The 22,244-nt window shown below is 37.4% G+C and overlaps 1 protein-coding gene and 1 pseudogene across 1 annotated transcript; both read left to right on the forward strand.

Annotated features, from left to right (window-relative positions):
* The window catches only part of LOC141691145 (wall-associated receptor kinase 2-like), a 43,601-nt pseudogene extending 37,829 nt beyond the window's left edge, over positions 1 to 5,772 (forward strand).
* A 1,623-nt stretch (positions 5,773 to 7,395) lies between these two features.
* On the forward strand, positions 7,396 to 21,902 carry LOC141691146 (uncharacterized). Its single transcript, XM_074495887.1, has 2 exons — positions 7,396 to 7,688; positions 20,861 to 21,902. Exons 1-2 carry the CDS (start codon positions 7,396 to 7,398, stop codon positions 21,900 to 21,902), a joined length of 1,335 nt encoding a protein of 444 aa, XP_074351988.1.
* The last annotated feature ends 342 nt before the right edge of the window (positions 21,903 to 22,244 follow it).

Genomic DNA, 22,244 nt, shown 5'->3' on the forward strand with positions numbered 1-22,244 from the left:
TCGTTCTCTATAATTTTCGTTCTTTAAATTTTTTCGAAAAGTATCATTTAGAGGGTCAAAAAACTTAAATAATGATCTAATTATAATTAAATATTTTAATTTCCTAAAATGCCCCTGAGAATTTTAACAAATTTAACGAAAAGGGTGCAATTTGTCGCGCCGAAATAGTAATGGGATTCAAAGTGCAGTTATCTAATGTATAGGTAAAAAAATGCATTTTGGCCAAACCACGGGGATGCATTTTGCAAATAACTCTTAAAATTAAGACTGTTTGGCTTACAAAATTTCTAGGCTCTTTATTGATAAAGAGCTTAACTTCTTCTTGAGAGTGTTACAAGAAATTTGATCTAAATTGTTACAACTGACTAAGGACCAGTGTTAACTTTATAGCTCAGTTAACTGCTAGTTTGCACAGTGTGTAATAAGATATGCTATTAGCTTTTCTAAACTGTCACTTGTCATTTCTATTTATAAAAAAGTAGATCTTCCATTTCTGGCTTAACATATCTTTAGCATCCCGTGTTTACTTTAATCTTCCTTTGTCAGTTAATCTTTACCATTGATCTTGCACACTCTTCAAACTGCTTTTTGTAGACTTGCCAATCCAGCTGTTGGATTGTTTGTTGATTGTTTCTCTTGGATATTGAACTGATCTGCAACTATGTACTTTGAGATTGTACCTCGAGATCTCCAGTTCAGGTCTATAGAACACTTGACATCTCGATAAGCATATTGGCTTATCGAGATCTCTAGTACTCTATATTTGGTTTGGCTTGTAGAGGTCTTCAGTTCTCTATAAGAGAATTTTGGGCTTTTCGAGATCTCTAGTCTTCACATCTTCACTTTGACTTATCGATAACTCTTAGTTCTCTAGTAGCTTTTTGACTTGTCAATATCTCAGAGTTCTCTAGTCAAATTTAACTTGTCGATATCTCAGAGTTCTCTAGTCAAAATTTAACTTGTCGATGTCTCGAGTTCTCTAGTGAATTTTGACCTATCGATATCTCTGAGTTCTCTAGTAGACTTAGACTTATCGATAACTCAGAGTTCTCTAATGAATGTAGAATTGTCAATAACTCTGACTTCTCTAGTAGCTTTCCTGACTTCTCGATAAGCCATTTTGGAGTTCTCGAGTGGCTTCTCTATAACTCTGAATTGTCAATAACTCTGAATTGTCAATAACTCTGACTTGTAGAGATCTTTACTTACAGTATTTTTCCGAATACAGATTTATTCAACTCCAAGCTTCTTTATAATTCTTCTGAGACATGATCTTCTTGATCTTCTTCCAGATAGAATTCTTAGGCATGACACTGTTTATAGAAAAAGGCTCTAGTCTGCTCCTTTGATATTTTTATAGACTTTAAATGTTACAAGTACAAAATACAAACTAAGATAACAACACAACTTACTTAGGATTGGCCCCAAGCTAAGCTGATTACCAAAAATAACAGTTCATTAATCTTCTCCTTAAATCAGATGTCCATTTGGCTTGCTTCATACTTTGATCAGGGATACTAATGATATTGTTATCTCCAGTGATCTTTGACATCATCACTTATATTTAAAAATTGACATCTATTCTTGGTTTTATTTTCTATAATATAATTTTAAAAATAATTAAGTAATAGCAAATAACTTTAGTAACATTTATTAACTTTTAAACTGAAAATTATTGATTTAGCGATTGTATTTGTTACTATCCATTACAACGTTTATTTATTCTGAATTAAAAACCATATTTTAACGGTAACAAATTTATGGGCTGTATTTATATTATATTAAGTAATATTAAATTAAGTTTAATAACATCTATTTATTTTTAATTTGTAAATTAATTTTTATCGATAATTAAGTAATATTAAATATACTATATTGAAAAGGCTAATTATAAGATAATTATCAAATTATATTAATTAATATTAAATTATCTAAAGAACAGATATTTGGTTCATAATATAGAGATACAATTCATTTCAAAAAATAAAACTAATATGTTATATTTCTATATCAAGTAAAACAATGCAAAACTATAATTATAGTGGAAATTTTCATAACTGATTCGATTCTTTTTAACCACATAACTATTTTTTGCAAGTACCAATTTAATATTGATATTTAAATATTAATTTCAATTCATGTTTCATACGGATTATGAATAATTCTATACAAAAATTAACTCGATATTTTTAATCTCGGAGCCGTGTTTAGCACGGGTTATCAACTATCTATACGAATAAGAAAACCATATTTAGGTCCTAAATATTGCTACTCGCTAAAAAATTGTACAACTATTTTTAAAATTTTATGTAATAAAATTTTAACCGGCAAAAATTAACTTCTACTCTCTGTAAATTTTATTTCCCTTCAATTTTTATTTATTGCTGAACATCCAAGCATCAGTTTACTTGAAAATAACTGTATTAGTAAGTTAACATGTCAGATTTATATAAGTAAATAATTAGATGCATGCATAACTAAAACTATACGGTGAAATTTTAGAATTACACCTAATTTCGATTTTTTAAACTACATATTTTAACAGTATTTTATATATTATACTTAGATTTGTATTTTGTACGGATTACGAGTTTCAGTTTTACGTAAATAAAAATGTCATACTATTTGATAATGCCAAATCACCCTAGGGTTCTCTTTGTCTTCAACCCGGATTCAAACTCCGTTTGTATAGAAATAATGGATGTTATGTGGTGTATCTGTAGGTGGGGCACCCGCAAAACAGAATCGGAGGGGGTGGTGTCTCCGCGGCACCTCCGGTGTGAGAATGAGAAAGGATTTTGGAGGAGAAAGGGGTAAAACTGGAATTATGCGTGTATATTGTGGTGTGTGTATATGTGTGTATATGAGAGATGAAGTAACCCTTCTACATCTTTTGTTTAGCCTTTTATAGACTTCCCATTAGGGTTTAAGGGTTTATACCTTTGATCTGGACCGTAGGAATGTTCTGCATTGTCGGACGTGTGGACGTCCGTGATGAATTGATGTACTTCCGGATCTGGGTCGTAGGAAGGTTCTGAATCCGGTCTACATGGGTGGTGTAGATTTCGCCACGTGTCCTGGGTCTCCCAAGGTTATTGCTTGATGGGCCCTGGGCCCGAGCTCATCATGTTGGGCCCTGAGGTCTTATTAATGGGTCTATATTATTATGGGCTATTACTATTATTTTTAATTTCGGATCCGTGCTAACAAGAGTTATGCAGTAAAAATATAGCATTAAACTTCAGACCAGAAACCTAACACAAAAATGCACTTCTTTCTTTTACTTCTTTTTGTTTTACCATACTTCACTTGGAGCTTGAAACAGCTAGAGTCGGCAAAGTTCGTATACAATACCAGTGATTCCAATCACAGTATTATGAACGCCGATGTCACTATTGTCAGAGCAAATGCGGAAACCGTACGGTGCCATATCCTTTCGGCATCAACTCAAATGGCTTAAACTGTTCCGTAGACCCCGACTTTGGTATAACTTGCCACAACTCTACTCATCCTCCTCTGCTCAAATTAAGCCCTCGCGGCGGCCACAGCGCTATAGTTTATGATATTTCCAACTCCGAGTTGCGAATTTCTAATTATGTCGCATATAGATGCTATGACCAGCAAGGCTTTACATTCTTAGATAAAACCACGGACTTTGGTTTGATAGATACTTCATTTTTGTATTCTGCTGCAAATGTGTTCACTGTTGTTGGTTGTGATGACTTCGCCAACATATACAATGATCCATCTACCGTAAGCTTGCCCAAAGGATGCAGTACCACATGTGACAATAAAGAAAAAGTCAATGCAAATGGAACATGCACTGGCAGTGGCTGTTGTCAAGTACCCATTGATATTCTGCAGTATTTCCGAATGAATCTTCAGACCTATACCAACAATACAAGTGCAAGTATCTCATCATTTAACAAATGCGGATATGCGTTTATGGCTGAGAAAGGAAGGTTCAATTTTAGTGGTACGTCAGATCTTGATGATCAGATCGTATCATTCCATGATGGTTCCGGCTTCTGGAATAGGACTACGGAAAATGTTCCCTTAGTACTAGATTGGGCTATTGGGGATAAAGATTGCACTCAAGCAGCTCAGGATTCAAGTTCTCCTCTTTGCCACTCGAATAGTGCATGCATCAATGGAAGTCGGGCAAGAGGACGCAAAGGATTAGAATATCGTTGCAAATGCATAAATGGTTATGAGGGTAATCCATATCTTAGTCCAGGATGCAAAGGTAAGTGAATAAGTTATTCATTCTTCCTAATCTTTAAAATAACAGGTAACTAACGAGTTGATTTAATGTATACAAAACCTACATAATTGCTCACAAAATTGCAGCAACACTGTTGGAGGATTTAATTGCGCTTGCCACCCTGGTTACCACATTGACGATACTGATGCTAGGGGATGCATTGTTAAAGTTGGCTCCAAGTCCCAAATGATCAAGTATGCATTAGGTAAAGTAGCCCTCAGTAGTGGGGGTCCAGGTTCATATGTACATGCACATAAGTATATATTTATAATGCATAAATCTTTTACTATATATCAACATAATACTTTATGATTAGATTCACGGATCGATGTGCAGGTATAGGATTTTGTTGCCTTTCTGTAATCGTTGGAATGAATTGGGTGTATTGCATCTTGAGGAAGAGAAGACATGCCCAACTAAGAGAGAAATTTTTTGAGCAGAATGGCGGTCTCCTCTTAAGACAACATAGTATATCTGTGGGTGGCTCTATTTAGTCAACAAAACATTTTACTTATGAAGATCTGAAGAAAGCAACCAACAACTATTCTGCTGACAGAATAGTTGGACAAGGTGCTTACGGTATAGTTTAAAAAGGAATTTTACCTGATCAGCGCTTAGTTGCAGTCAAAAGATCCAAAGTATTGGATACAAGTCAAATAGGTCAATTTATCAACGAGGTTGTGATTCTTGCCCAAATTAACCATAGAAATGTGGTCAAACTTCTAGAAATGTGAAGTACCATTGCAGGTATATGAGTTTATATCCTATGGTACTTTTACATCATCATGTCCACAGTGTTGATGGAGGCTTGTCATGGTTATCATTGGACAACCGATTGAGAATTGCCTCTGAATCTTCTGGTGCCCTTGCATATCTTCACTCAGCAACTTCTATGCCAAGTATGCATAGAGATGTCAAATTAGCCAACATATTAGTGGATGACAATTGTGTTGCCAAAATATCAGAATTCGGAGCATCCAGGTTGGTACCCATGGATCAAACTAAAGTGGTTACATTGATCCAATGAACTTTGGGGTACTTAGACCCCGAATACTTTCATACAGGTGAGCTAACTGACAAAAGTGATGTTTATAGTTTTGGAGTGGTCCTTGCAGAGCTCTTGACAGGAAGGAGAGCCATTTATATGGAGAATTCTTTGCAAGAAAAAAATCTAGCTACATATTTCATTACATCCCTAGAGGAAAATAGATTATTCCAAGTTCTTGATCATCGAGTTGTGAGGGAAGTGGCTATGGAACAACTTGAAAAGGCTGCTCAACTTGTGAAGAGATGTCTTAATCCTAATGGCGAGGAAAGACCAACAATGAAGAAAGTGATGATGGAAATTGAAAGTTTAAGAAAACTTTCTAAACATCCATGGGGTAATCCTGGCGAGGAAAGACCAACAATGAAGGAAGTGATGATGGAAATTGAAAGTTTAAGAAAACTTTCTTAACATCCATGGGGTAATCCACATGCCAATGAAGATGCTTTGAGCTTAAAAGGTCAGCCGGAGATCGATCATTCAGATCTGTATGATGTTCAACTTAGTTCTTACCCTAATGTTTTGAATGACTCTCAACAATATAGCTCAAGTACTATTAGTTTGTTGAACGGGCCAAGTAGCCCTCGTTGAGATATCTCAAGTTTCTGATTTGTCATTTGTATAATATATGTAGCCTATGTATGATGCATCTGCATTTGATATGTACAATTTGTTCATTAAGTTCAAGTCATGCATCTGATTTGCAAGCGATGCCTGTATATAAAAGTGGCTTGTAATTTGGAATTATTATATGGAGCTTGTATACATGGTGTTGTGTCATGAAAAAATAGTAAGCAAATGGGCCAATGTTGAAGTGAGTTGAGTTAAGACTTGTTGGGCCAAGAGACAGGATATGGGAAGTTATTCAGCAAATGAGTAAAGGAGGCCCAAAGAAGAATTCAAAGCAAAGCCGAATTAATAGTGTAACAGCTGCAAGACTAATTCAGCAACTAACAAACATGCAAGTATATAAGGGAGAAAAATAAGGATAATGGGAGGATAGGGGTGATTTTTGAATGAACTAATCACAGGAAAAGGAGTTGGAAGGCAGGCCAACACATCGAGCAAAAAATCAGCATTTTAATCTTGTATTCTTACTTCAAAAACATTATAATCTTATTTAGTGAATTTGCTTAGTGGAACATATTTCACCTGCGGTTTTTACTTCTTCACGAGGTTTTCCGCGTCAACAAAATTTCTACGTCTCATTTATTTTCTTCAATATTTAATCATTAACACAGAAATTAAACTTAGAAATAAACTCGGTAAAAACACCAAAACAGTTTGGCGCCGTCTATGGGAATTTTTCTAAGGATTAAAGCAATCTACAAAGATGGCAGATGATGCACAAGCATCCCAACAAGGAGACAACATGAATGCAGAGTTATTGGCAGCTGTGAAAAAACTACAATCCGACATGGAAATTCTACGGTCCGAGAATGAAACTTTGAAGAAGGACTTGACAACGATCAAATCGAAAAGCAAAAGCAAGAGTCGAAATATGGCAAAGAGTGTAGCCAGAAAACTAAACATGGATGAAGCAGTAGATGAAAATGGCGACGACATGACCCTAGTAGACTACGAGAGTGACAGCGTGGTCGAGGACAACGTTGAAGGACAGAAGGATGTAGAAGACTCTGGAAAGAAGGCGAATGGAACACATGACAAAGGGAAATCCAAACACAGAAAGTCGAGGTCTAGCAAAAGTGTTCCCGAAGCAGTAAGGAAAGAGCTCCAAGAAGTGAAGGACATGTTCCAGCGCATTCCCGGGGTCCCCAAGCCAATGGAGAAGGCCACACCCACCAGCTATGCAGATTCTCCCTTTACGAGTGAGATAGCACAAGTAGAAATCCCAAAACGATTCATAATACCAAAAATGAAGCCGTACGACGGCTCGACAGATCCAGAAGAATACATCGCACAATACAAACAAAGGATGTTTACGGTACCAATTACTATGGAGCTCAAAGAACCCTGCATGTGTAAAGGGTTTTAATCAACCTTAGCTGGGCCAACCTTACAGTGGTTCGTAAGATTGCCCAACGGGAGTATTGGGATTTTTCCTAACCTGGTGGATGCATTCAACATGCAATTCGTGAGTAGCAGACGCTTTGAGAAGACAACAAGTGATTTGTACAAGGTATACCAAAAGTATCGTGAACCTCTGAGAGATTACCTAACGAGATTCAATCGAGAAAAGGTCACAATTACCAATTGTGACACCCCAACGGCAATTGAGGCATTTAGAAGAAGCTTGGAGAGAGAATCTCCCTTATATGAAGAGTTGACGAAGTACCCTTGCAAATCCATGGATGACGTCCAGGCTAAGGCGATGGCCCAGATTCGGTTGGAAGAAGACAAGAGAGAAGATGAAGACAAGTACTATTGTTATTCCTAGTGGACTAACAATGAGATTTACAGAAGGGGGGTTGAATGTAAATCTCAAAACTTTTTCAAGTTTTGAGCAGTTTTAAAGGCTTTGTGTTCAAGATAAACAAGTGTGTGAATTGCTTTAAGCTAATACATACAGATATATATTCAAGCACTAATGTAAAGAACACAACAGACCTTAAAAACTTTTCTGGTGGATTGTTGTTCCACCAGAGATGGTATTTCAGAAAATCTGTGATTCTAGATGTTGATCACAGCTGCGTCCTAGTACAAACTAGATAATTTTTCTCTCAAGATTTTTCTAAACAGCACTGGAAAAAATTCTTATCTAATTACTAGCTGCTACTTGGTTTATATATCACCAAGTGTACAAGTGAAGACAAAGATAAAAATACAATATTAAAATAAGTTCTCCACTTGTTTCTTCTCCATATCACTCAAGTACTTTGTTGACTATTGCCTCTTTGTACTAGAGTAGAACGGCTGCTTTTTCTGATGTTCCTGAAATTAGGCTTCCACATTTCAGTTATCTCTGTCAACCCATGTGCCTCTGTCTGCTGTTACAACTACCACTTATCAACTGCTATTTAACAGAACATCCGTTGAAGCCTTCATCCGTTGATGGCTTTATCCGTTGATGTGTTAGCAGTTGAAGCTCTATCCGTTGAAGCTTTAGAGACATCCGTTGAAGCTTTGTTTCTCATCCGTTGAAGGTCTTTAAGATATCCGTTGATACCACTTCATTTATATAAAATTACAAGGCATGAAATATTTACAATTGGCCTTCCTATTTGCATATCTTCTAGTAGTCAACATGACTTATATTTTCTCTCAACTTCTAAGAATTATATCTTAAATACAGAGACTGAAATGTGCTACAACACTAGACTTATTTCTAAGTAAAGCTGCACCATCAACGGATAGCCAAAGTGGTCTTATCCGTTGAGGCTACAAACACTAAACTTCTATTTAAGTGTTTTGTTAATCATATCATCAAACTAATGCACATATATTCCTAACAATCTCCCCCTATTTATGTCTATAAGAATTGTAGACATAAATTCAGGGTTAACTTGATGATAACAAAACACTTAACAAATATATGAATTGAAACTAAGTAGAAATTTAAAATTGCTGCATAAGTGTATGTACTAGGAGGTAATTGAAGATTTACAGAATTTCCAAGGGTGCTCCTCTAGTCTGAGCAAATCATCTTTTTCTTCTTTGTTCCCTTGTTTTCTTTCCTAGCCCTTTGTCATTTTCCTCAATTTGGAGTTGGAGTTGTCTGTAGAATTCAGCTTCATCTTCATCATTGATATCCAACTTAGATTGCATTTCCTTGAGAGTTTCATTGCTGGCAATCTTGAGTTGGTCTTCAAGTCTGAAAAATCTTCTGACTCCTTTATCATCTCTAAATTCCATCAACCAATGAGGTGATTTGTGGATTGTAATTCCCCTTTCTTGAATGAGTAAAGTTCTGGGCAAAGCATTGGGCTCCCTCCAAGTTTTCCTTATGTTGGCAATCTTGTTGAGAATTTCAGTCTTGGCAGTCCTGGTAAAGCCAGAATCCTTTTGTATGGCTGAAAAGACTCTGATCAAGGTAGAGTAGCCTTCATTCAGAATCCTGTAGAGAGGCCATGTTCTTTCCCCAGCTCCTTTGTATCTGAACACCAATCTCTCTGGTAGCTGTCTGTAGGCAGCTATTCCCCTTACATCCTCCAGCTCATCCAGATAGAGTTCAATGTCTGAAATTTCTTTTATGTCACAGATGTGAACATAATCTTCTTTAGAAATGGGTGGCTTAGGCTTAGGTTTTTGTTTTTGAGTGAATTTCTTAGAGGTTAGAGGAGGTGTAGATTTGGATTTTCTTTTCTGTTTCTTTGGTAGTGGAAGAGTGGTTAAAAAGGTAGGCAATTTGATGGTGTCCCAATCAATAGGTTCCTCTTTTGGGATGATTAGTTCACCATGGATGTTTATAGTGGGATCAGCAACACAAGGTTCAGGTATGGAAGGTAGTGGTTTAGATATTGATTTAGTTTCTTCAGTGTTATCGTCACTCCTTCTATGTGCCTTGGCCTTTCTTCTGTTTCCCTTCTGCCATTCCTCTCTTTCCTCCATACTCTCACCAAATATACTCCCAAAAACCTCATCTAGGTTTGCAATCTTGTCTTCACCCCTGACTTCAATTCCTTTCTCTCCTTCAACTTGACTTGACTTTAGCTGTTGTTCAAGCTTTGCTTGTGCTCTTTTGTCAGCCTTGAGTTTTTCAGCTTCTTTCTTCAACCTTTTGGTTTCTTCCCTCTTGGCCTTTGGAAATTTGGGATGTCCTTGCATCACACAGATATTCTTTCCCTCTCTAAAGATAATGGCCATTTTCATTCTTTCAACTATGTCCTTGGTCTCCTTGTGCTTTTTGATGTTAGCACCCAAAACTTTGTCTTCATCAGGCTTTGGAAGAGGAAAGTCCACTTCTTTCATCTGAGCAAAGTCTAGGGGGTTCTTTGTGGAGTCCTTGCTGGATCTAGTGCTGGGCTTGAGAACTATAGGTTTTAGATTCTTGAAAGAAGTCTCTCCAACCTTATTCCTCCTTTCTGGCTTGTGCTCCATAATGATTGGTTCAACCTTTGTGCTATGTTTCACAGATATTGATTTATCTTGTGTTGAGCCAAACACTTGTTGCACCCTTTCATCAATTCTCCTCCTTTGCTCTTTCACTTGAATTTCAGCTGCTGCTAGCTGGATTAGGTTAATTCCATCAGGCTTTCCTTTGATTTGCATAATTGGAGAAGTAGTGATGGCAGGAACTAGCACTTTAGATATCTGGATTTTTGTAGATGGCTCTCCTTCCCCTTCCCTTTTTCTCTCCCCCTTTTTTTATCATCAAGGAGAGGGGTCAAGCCTTGTGCCTTTGCCAGCTGCATAAGTAGACTTGTTTGAGATTGTTGGTTATGAAGAATGCTGGCCACAGAATTTTCAATAACTTGGACTCTGTCTTCTAACTTAGCCAGCCTCTTTTCAGTATTTGAATCCTTTTTCAATCTCAACAATAAGTCCTTCATTGTACCATAGGGCATGACTGAATCCAATTTTTCAGAATTGTAGGATTTCAAGTCAGCAATATCCTTCTTGAGTTCATCCACACTCAGATTCTGTCTTACTTGCTGCAACTTCATGAGATGCAGTGAGTGCAGGTGAGCTGTAAGGATTGCCTTGGTACCAGCATGTGAAGTTTTCTGAATGGCCTGTTGGATAGTACTGATTTGTTTAACTAAGGAGACATTGAATTGCCCTGATGTAGACTCCTTTGTCAAGGCCCATTCAGGTAAATTTGGAATAGAACTAGGGCCTTCATCTCCCCCTAAGTTCATGCTTCCATCAAAAGAAACAGAGTCATCATCATCAGAATTTACTCCAAATTCCTCAGATGACTCACCAGCTGTAGAAGGCATCTTGTTAATAGCAGCTTTATCCCTTTGAAGAGATTCTGTTGTATGTACTAGATGTAGTGTCTTTTCTGCCTCCTCATTGCCCTGAGCAGCCAATAACTGATAGGCTGACACAGGATGAGTAAAAGTGTCAGCATCCAAGGAAATGTTATCAATTACAGCTTTGTAATGTTGCTGAAATTGTCTTTCCTTTTCAGCATCATCCACAATCATTGACTCACTAGCAATGGCTGGATCCACCCTTATATCTGTTGTACCTGCCTTTCTCTCTTTTTCTCTATATTCTTGCATCAGGGGCTCCCCCTGGCTCACACTCCTCACTTCCTCACCTTCACCTACTAAGGTGGTACTCCTCTCACTTACTTTTGCCATGCTGGAAGAAATAGCATGCATATTTGAGCTCTCAATCTCTCCTTTTGCCTGGGTGCAACCCAGCCTCTCACTCAAATTGTCACTCCCTTCCCTCAGTCCTAAAAGTGATTGTACAGTAATCATGTCTTCTACACTTGGAATTCTTTCAGTTGTGTGTGTAGAGACTATCAACGGATATGAAATAGCCGTTGAAGGTGACACTGATGGTATCAACGGATAACTGCTGTTAAGCTTATCCGTTGAAGAACAACCACTTGTCAACGGATGAGTGATATCCGTTGAAGAAGGAAAAGAAGTAGAAATTGAAAGTGATATAACTGTTGAATTTGTGTGGATTGATTTGAGTTTTGGTGACACAGATCCTTCAATTACATCTGAAAGAATTTGCGGGTGATCCAACAAATCATCTAAAAGATGATGATCACCTGTATTTGAGTGGGGCTCCTCCCTGAGTTGTAAAGAGGGAGAATCAGGAATTGATGGGAATAACATATCCACATCCAGAGATGGTGATGAAGTGTGTGGTGATTGATGTGTGTTAATTGTGAGAGAATGGGGCTGTGACTCCACATTTGTTGGAGCCACATCAAACTGAGTTTGAGAAGGCATAGATACAGATGGATGTATCTGTGCAGTGTGTGCACCCTGTGTAGAAGATTGGGTTCTAGCCCTCTTTCTTCTAATAAAAGCTTTTGTTGGTGAGTGTTTGGCTTCTGTGTCCCTCCCTCGTTTGATCTGTGTTCCTGGTTGGGAACTATTTTCAATAGTTACATCCTTTTGGGAGAATGCAGCTAGGGATGTGCTAGTAACCTTTTCAACCACCACAGCTTTTTGAGAAACTGTGGCTTGGCTAGCTTGGGAAACACTTATCTCTCCTTCCTTATCCTGGGGGTTTCTTTGATGTTCACCCCTCCCCTCACCACTCACACCTTGTTCACTCCCCTCAGGGTTAAGGGTAGGTGTTACAACTATTGTCTTTTGAGAAACAACAGAGGTGGTTTTCTTTGTCTTTGATTTTGAAAGTTTAGTTTTGGTGACCTTGGTAGGAATCTGTTGGGGCATTGTCACAGATTCCATGGGCATACTAGAAGATAAAGAAATAGAGGGGTTGGAAGAAGTAGGAGTTGTAGAGACAATTACCTCACTTACCTGAGGTGCATCCATGATTGGTAAATATACCAATGGTACACTGCTGTTGAGATCCATTCTCAATAAATCTGCAAGAACTCTTTTCTCTTGTGCCCAGCACTTGAGTTTGTTATTCTCATTGGTTATGACCAAACCTTCAGCAACATGGTTAGCCAATAACATAAAGAATCTAGCATAATAGATGTTATTAGGTCTATTAGCTTTGTTACCTAATCTAGTACCCAATTCTAGCATAACATAATTGCTAAAGTTAAAATACCTATCAGAAACAAGCATATAGAGCATATTAACAAGAGATGAAGTTATGGCATCAAAATTACTAATTTTCCCAGAGAAAACCTTGATAAAGGCATCCCCAAGAAAACTCCATTCTTTCCTAAGGCCTTTTCTTTTAATACTCCCTAAACTAGCAGAGTTAAGAGAATAACCTATGGAATCTAACATGCTGGATACATCATTATCAGTGTGTGGTGTCATGGCATTGTTCTCAGGCAATTTAAAACATGCTAGTAAATCATCACAGTTAACACAGTGATTTTTACCTTTGAGAGTGAAAGAGATGGTCATATCTATGGAGTTGAACTCAGCAGTTGTCCAAATCTCCTCAACTACTTCACAGTAAATCGTTGGGGCTTCCAGCATTGCATAGCTAAGTTTATAGTTTTTGATGAAGTCCATCATTTTGTGATAATCTGAGTGGGCTTCATTCTTTGCTACCAAAGCTATGAAATTGTTCTTCTCATAGATGAACCCAGATTGAGACATAATTTTTACTACTGGTGCCATTGTTGTAAGTAGAAATTGCAGAGAATAACTTGAAGGTTTTGCAGAGAGTAAATGGTAAAAGCTTTGAAGTTTCAAGAAAGCGTAAAGTAAAAATGAAAAATCAGAAGGGCTTTTATACTTTCTCAAATTAAAAAGCATATATAAAAGATTAAACAATAAATATATGTAAGTGAGTTTCAGCCGTTTAAGAATAAACTGTAAGTATTCTAAAAACTACCTTTAAAACAAATACATACAGCTGTATGTATGAGTATCAACGGTTAAGAAAATAGAATCAACGGCTGTAAGACACCTGAATCGACTGATGTGACATTTCAACGGATAAAGTAAATTGTCATCCGTTGAAAAGTACTACAGTTTTATCCGTTGACGGATAAAAATTCCAGAAATGTATATGTCTTTCAACGGATAATGAACATCCGTTGATGGAACAATTTTGACTTTCAACGGATAGGAAATACCCGTTGATGGAATAATCTGTGTTAAAAAGTCAAATTTGTTCTAGCAACTAATACATTTCAGGCTTCAATTCAAATTGTAATTAGGACATAAATTTTATGAGTAATTAAGCATACCTAGCTCACTTACCAATCTTGTGAATGTTGATTCATCAAGTGGCTTGGTAAATATGTCTGCAATTTGTTGTTCACTTGGAACAAAATGTAGTTCCACTATACCATTCATGACATGCTCTCTGATGAAGTGGTACTTGATATCAATGTGCTTGGTCCTTGAGTGCTGCACAGGATTCTCTGTTATGGCTATGGCACTTGTGTTGTCACAAAAGATAGGAATTCTATCAACATGAAGTCCATAATCAAGGAGTTGATTCCTCATCCATAACACTTGAGAGCAGCAACTTCCAGCAGCAATGTATTCAGCCTCAGCTGTAGAAGTAGAGACTGAATTTTGCTTTTTGCTAAACCATGATACAAGCTTGTTTCCCAGGAATTGGCAGGAGCCTGTTGTGCTTTTCCTATCTATTTTGCAACCTGCATAGTCTGTATCTGAATAACCAATTAGATCAAAGCCAGATTCTCTAGGATACCAAATACCTAAATTTGGTGTACCCTTGAGATATCTGAAAATCCTCTTGATAGTAATTAAGTGAGACTCCCTAGGATCAGCTTGAAATCTAGCACACAGACATGTAGCAAACATTATATCTGGTCTACTGGAAGTTAAATATAAAAGTGAACCAACCATGCCTCTATAACCTGTAATATCAACAGACCTTTCAGTCTTATTCAATTCAAGTTTGGTGACAGTGGCCATGGGAGTTTTTGCAGATGAACATTCCATTAAGTCAAACCTTTTTAGAAGATCATGAATATATTTAGTTTGACTAATGAAAATTCCATCACTAACTTGTTTAACTTGTAAACCAAGAAAATAGGTTAGTTCTCCCATCAGGCTCATTTCATACTTACTTTGCATTAGCTTAGCAAACTTTTTGCAAAGTTTATTATCTTTAGAACCAAATATTATGTCATCTACATAAATTTGAACAAGTATACTAGAGCCATTAACATTCCTAAAGAAGAGAGTTTTATCAACAGTACCTCTAGTGAAGTGATTCTCCAAAAGGAATTTTGATAGGGTTTCATACCAGGCTCTAGGTGCTTGCTTCAGTCCATAGAGTGCTTTCAACAGATAATACACATAGTCTGGAAAATTTGGATCTTCAAACCCTGGAGGTTGACTTACATAGACTTCTTCCTCCAATTTCCCATTTAGAAATGCACTCTTGACATCCATTTGATAGACTTTGAAATTGGCATGGGCTGCATAGGCTAGAAAAATTCTGATGGCTTCAAGTCTTGCAACAGGAGCATATATTTCATCAAAATCTATTCCCTCTTGTTGAGAATAGCCTTTAGCAATCAATCTGGCTTTGTTCCTTATGACAATGCCATTTTCATCCATCTTGTTTCTGAATACCCATTTTGTGTCAATAGGACTCTTGTTCTTTGGTTTGGGTACCAGCTTCCAAACTTTGTTTCTCTCAAATTGGTTCAGCTCTTCCTGCATAGCTAATATCCAATCTGGATCCAATAAAGCTTCTTCCACTTTCTTAGGTTCCTCCTGAGATAGAAAACTACTATACAGACATTCATCTTGAGTAGCTTTTCTTGTTTGTACTTTAGATGATGCATCACCAATGATCAGTTCAAAGGGATGATTCTTGGTCCATTTCCTTTGAGGTGGAAGATGTGCTCTAGATGAGGTGGCCTCAGTATTATCATGATGTGAGACAGAGTGTTGATTAGTTGAAACTCCCCCTGAGTTGTTGGTTCTTTGCAGGGAATTTGGAGTTCTATCAACTGATGATGTAAATCGATTATCCGTTGATGAACTATGATCAACGGATGCTTTATTTTGTACTTCAACGGATGATGCACTATGTCTTTCAACGGATACTGCATTGCCTCTATCAACGGATGCAGAATTTTGTGCATTATCCAAGAGCATATTTTGAATCCCTTTTGAAGTGTCATCTCCATCAATCTCCTCTTCACTATCATCACAATATATCTCAATGTTGTCAAATTTGAGTCTCTCATTGTGTCCCTCATCTGTTAGTCCATTAATCTTTTTATCATCAAACACAACATGCACAGATTCCATAACAATGTTGGTTCTTAGATTGTAGACCCTATAAGATTTTCCAGCTGAGTAACCAACAAATATCCCTTCATCAGCCTTTGCATCAAACTTCCCTTTATGGTCAGATTGATTTCTCAGTATAAAGCATTTACATCCAAAGACATGAAGAAAGTTTAGAGTTGGTTTTCTTCTCTTGAACAACTGATAAGGAGTCATGCCTTTAGTTTGATTGATCAAAGAAATATTCTGAGTGTAGCAGGCACAATTAACAGCTTCAGCCCAGAAATATGTTGGTAACTTTGATTCTTCAAGCATTGTTCTGGCAGCCTCAATCAAAGATCTGTTCTTTCTTTCAACTACCCCATTTTGCTGAGGTGTTCTTGGAGCTGAGAACTCATGCATGATTCCATTTTCTTCACAGAACAGCCTTATTGACAAATTCTTGAACTCAGTTCCATTGTCAATCCTGATATTCCTAACCTTCAAGTCAGGATGATTATTGACTTGCCTGATGTGATTGATAATAATTTCACTTGCTTCATCCTTTGAACCAAGAAAATAGACCCATGAAAACTTTGAGAAATCATCTACAATCACTAAGCAATATCTTTTTCTTGCAATTGACAATACATTGACTGGTCCAAACAAATCCATATGTAGCAGCTGTAATGGTTCATCAATTGTTGTTTCAAGCTTCTTTTTGAATGATGTTTTCCTTTGTTTGCCTTTCTGACAAGCATCACACAAACCATCTCTTGAGAATTCAACAAGAGGAATTCCTCTGACTAAGTCCTTTTTGACTAGATCATTCATTGTCTTGAAATTCAAATGGGATAGCTTCTTGTGCCATAGCCAACTTTCAACTGGACTTGCTTTGCTGAAGAGACAAGTAATAGATTCTGCATCTGTAGAGTTGAAGTCAGCTAAGTACACATTTCCTTTTCTAACTCCAGTTAGAATCACTTTGTTGTCTTTCTTACTGGTGACAACACAGACTTCTGAATTGAAGGAAATTGTATTCCCTCTATCACATAGTTGACTGATGCTCAGTAAGTTGTGCTTGAGACCATCAACTAATGCAACTTCATCAATGATGACATTCCCTTTTGAAATCAAGCCATATCCCATAGTAAACCCTTTGCTGTCATCTCCAAAGGTTATGCTAGGGCCAGCTCTCTCCTTAAACTCAGTGAGCAGGGAGAAATCTCCTGTCATGTGTCTTGAACAGCCACTGTCCAAGTACCATAGATTTCTTCTTTTTCCCTGCACACCATAAAATCAATCAAGTTGATTTTGGTACCCAAGTTTCCTTGGGTCCATTCTTGTTAGCCTTTCTCCCATACTTCATTCCTCCTGCATCTTTAGACTTAGGTAACTTTGAGTCAACCTTGATCTTAGATGTAGTTGGTTGAGGTGTAGGGTTAGTCACAGAATCATTTAGCACATTTGGAATTTGATAAGGCATGGATTGTGCAAGCATGTTATTCCATATTGGCATATTGTATGGCATTTGAGGCATACTAAATGCAGCAAGATAAGGATTGTTAAAATATGGCATGTTTGCAAAATGTGCATAAGGATTCTGTTGAGACATAACAGGCATAGCATGCAGAGGTGATGCAGACATATTAGGCATGGAAAAGGGCACAGGTATGGGAGTTTTCTTAATAGATTTGCAATTAGCAGATAGATGATTAACACTACTATAATGCACACAGCTTTTTCTAGGAGCATACTTATCAGGTGTGTAATTGTTATGTTTGTTAACCCCTACCTTCCCATTTCTATTAGATTTCCTTTTAGTTTCCTTTTTATCCTCAACCACTTTGAGCCTATTCTTTAACTGTTCTAAGGTCATGTGTCCTATATTCACCTTACTGAAATCTTTGGATGTGCTTGCTTCTTCTTTGACAAAGTTCTTGGAAGTTGAACCAAACTTTTTGTTGAGTTTCTTTAGATTTTCACTTTTAGAAACATCTGCCTGTTTTAAGTGAGGAACCTTCAATGGATGCTTCTTTTCTTCCTTCAACGGATAACTTTCATCATCCATTGATTCCACATCCGTTGACAGCCCATCAATTAATTCCAGTTTCTTTTTGTTTTTATCCCAGGCAGTCTCACAGAATGATTCAATTCCTTGGACCTTGGAAATTTGAGCACTAACATCCCTAGATGTCTTTCAGGCTTTAATCACCTCTTGCTCTCTCTCTAATTGATTGGAAAGTATTTCTACTTTCTTAACAGATTCAGCTAGTTCATTTTCAACAGATATACAATGTAGCTTAGTTTTCTCTAGGTCAATCAACTTATCTTCTAACACAGCATTTCTATTACTTAAAAACAGATTGTTCTCTTTAATCCTACTATTTTCTTTAGCAAGAGATTTAAGAGACACACGCAAATGATACAATTCAGTAGACATGTCATTAAAAGTATCATTGCACTCTTCTTTAGTAAGCTGTGTTAAATCAGTAGTGATTACCTGGTTGCTTGATGAACTAACTTCATTTTCCTCAGAATTAGCCATGAGAGCCAAGTTGACATATTCCACATCTTCATCCTCTTCTTCTCCATCAGCTGCCCAGTCTTTTTCTTGAGTAATGAAAGCCCTCTCCTTTTGCTTGAGCAGATCAAAATATTTCTTTTTGTAATCTACTTGGTCAAATTTCTTCTTTTCAGAAGTTGGCTTTCTGCACTCATTTGCAAAGTGTCCACTTATACCACAATTGAAACACTTGAACTTGGATTTGTCCACCATGTTCTTATGAGGTTTAGTGGCTCTAGTGTTTTTCCTAAATTTTATCTTTACAAATCTCCTGGACAGAAATGCAAGATGCTCATCAATACCATCAGAGTCATCTTGGCTGGAGTTGTCTTCATTCTCAGCAACTTGCTCCTTACCCTTGCTTGATTCTGATTTGCTTGTGCCATCTTTGGAGTTTGATGTAGATCTCACAGTTTCTTGTCTGCATTATTTCTCATTTTCAGCTATCAAGGCAACTGAACCTGCTTTCTTTCTTCCCTTCTCCAATACCTCATCCTGTTCCAGCTCTAGTTCATAAGTCTTCAAGATTCCATATAATCTTTCAAGAGTGAAGTCCTTATAATCTTGAGAGTTTCTCAAGGAGACAGTCATGGGTTTCCATTCCTTTGGCAAGGATCTTAAAAATTTAAGATTTGAATCCTTCACCTGGTACACTCTACCATACAGCTTCAGTCCATTCAACAGCTTTTAGAATCTATTGAATGTGTCATTTAAAGATTCATTTTCTTCAAAATGAAAATACTCATACTGTTGAATGAGAAGCTGCATTTTGTTTTCTTTTACTTGTTCTGTACCTTCACACAGTAGCTGAACTGTGTCCCAAACCTCTTTGGCAGTTGTGCAATTTATCACATTATCAAACATATCCTTGTCAAGACCATTAAACAAAATGTTCATAGCCTTCTTATCCTTGTGGACTTCTTCTGTGTCTTCCATTGTCCATTCTGCTCTAGGTTTTGGAATGGATTGACCAACAGCAATTGTGGCCATAGCAACTGTGGCTACTTTGTGGGGAATGTGAGGACCATTCTCAATGCAGTTTACATAACCTTCATCTTGGGAGAGTAGATGAAGGTGCATTTTCACCTTCCAATGGTGATAACTGTCTTTGTCAAGAACTGGGATTTTTACTCCAATATCCTTCTTACTCATCTTTGTTAGTTTCCAAGATCTTTAAACTCTTTGTGTGTCAAGAGCTTGCTCTGATACCAATTGTTATTCCTAGTGGACTAACAATGAGATTTACAGAAGGGGGGTTGAATGTAAATCTCAAAACTTTTTCAAGTTTTGAGCAGTTTTAAAGGCTTTGTGTTCAAGATAAACAAGTGTGTGAATTGCTTTAAGCTAATACAGACAGATATATATTCAAGCACTAATGTAAAGAACACAACAGACCTTAAAAACTTTTCTGGTGGATTGTTGTTCCACCAGAGATGGTATTTCAGAAAATCTGTGATTCTAGATGTTGATCACAGCTGCGTCCTAGTACAAACTAGATAATTTTTCTCTCAAGATTTTTCTAAACAGCACTGGAAAAAATTCTTATCTAATTACTAGCTGTTACTTGGTTTATATATCACCAAGTGTACAAGTGAAGACAAAGATAAAAATACAATATTAAAATAAGTTCTCCACTTGTTTCTTCTCCATATCACTCAAGTACTTTGTTGACTATTGCCTCTTTGTACTAGAGTAGAACGGCTGCTTTTTCTGATGTTCCTGAAATTAGGCTTCCACATTTCAGTTATCTCTGTCAACCCATGTGCCTCTGTCTGCTGTTACAACTACCACTTATCAACTGCTATTTAACAGAACATCCGTTGAAGCCTTCATCCGTTGATGGCTTTATTCGTTGATGTGTTAGCAGTTGAAGCTCTATCCGTTGAAGCTTTAGAGACATCCGTTGAAGCTTTGTTTCTCATCCGTTGAAGGTCTTTAAGATATCCGTTGATACCACTTCATTTATACAAAATTACAAGGCATGAAATATTTACAATTGGCCTTCCTATTTGCATATCTTCTAGTAGTCAACATGACTTATATTTTCTCTCAACTTCTAAGAATTATATCTTAAATACAGAGACTGAAATGTGCTACAACACTAGACTTATTTCTAAGTAAAGCTGCACCAACAACGGATAGCCAAAGTGGTCTTATCCGTTGAGGCTACAAACACTAAACTTCTACTTAAGTGTTTTGTTAATCATATCATCAAACTAATGCACATATATTCCTAACAACTATCGACCAAGTAGGAAAGTCACTACACCCAGACAAAGGGAACACAAGCCAGACTATAAGCCCTACACGCGAGGAGTAAGAGATGAACACCTCGTGAACTCTCTCCAAGGATGCATTGCGGATTGGAGAAAAGATCCAAGTCTCCCTCCAACGTATGATAGCTACGGATTCAGTGTGACACCTACCGTGTTGGTCAAAGAGTTCGAAAAATTGGGAAATGCAGACCGATGGCCACCAAAAACAAGCAAACCCAGAACGAACCCGGACTCCAAACTATGGTGTGAGTTCCATGGTGACTATGGACACAGGGCAAAAGATTGCATAGCATTAAGAAAGGAGATAGATGTCTTGATCAAAAAAGGCTACTTAACGGAATACATGTCCACTCACGCAACCAACAATGTTAGAAACAATGTGACGCCATCTAAGCTTCTGCCACCTCCACCCCACCACAAGGTGATCAATTATATTGTTGGAGGATCTGAGGTGTGCGGATCCACCTATTCACAGGCAAAGAGAATGACAATAGAGACTGGAACTCGAGTGTCAAGAGCATATGTGTCTCCAACTAGTTCACACATGCTACAATTCGACGAGTCATATATGGAACATGTAAAGCGTCCACAACACAACAGTCTGGTGATCTCACTACGTGTGGAAAATTGTCTTATAAAAAGAATCTTGGTGGACAATGGGAGTGCAGTCAATATCATGATATTTGACACCTTGTGTCAGATGGGACTAACAGAAGGGGACATGGAAAAGAAACACACCACACTCGTAGGTTTCAGTGGGGAAACAAATAAGATCATAGGAGAAATTCACCTACCCACATATGCAGGAGGCATTAACTTGTTACAAAAGTTCTTAATCATTGATGGTGGTTCAACCTACAACATTATTTTGGGAAGAGCGTGGATACATGACATGTGTGTTGTCCCATCAACCCTACACCAAGTCATCAAGTTCTCAACACCTTGGGGAGTTCAGAAAATACGTGGTGATCAAGCCATGGCACGAGAATGTTATCATACGCGTATGAAACCTACAGTCTAACGCACGCAAATGGAAACTCCCACGGTCGCATTGACGGTAGCAGACAAACTAATGGAAGTAGACCTCGCAACAGACAACAAGAAGGTGTTCGTAGGAGAGAATGTATCACCACAGGTTGAAGCAAATCTAGTAGAGTTTCTGACTTCAAGATTGAACATTTTTTCCTGGGAACAAGAAGATATCATGAGGATAAGTGCTGATGTCATCACGCACAAATTGAATATTGATCCAAATTATGTGCCAGTTCAGCAGAAGAGGAGGAAGTTCGCCCCAGAAAGAAATAAAATCATCAATGAAGAAGTAGGAAAATTGCTAAAGTCAGGAATGATTCGCGAAGTAGAA

Source organism: Apium graveolens, chromosome 10 (assembly GCF_009905375.1).
Source record: "Apium graveolens cultivar Ventura chromosome 10, ASM990537v1, whole genome shotgun sequence".
Classification (NCBI taxonomy): domain Eukaryota; kingdom Viridiplantae; phylum Streptophyta; class Magnoliopsida; order Apiales; family Apiaceae; genus Apium; species Apium graveolens.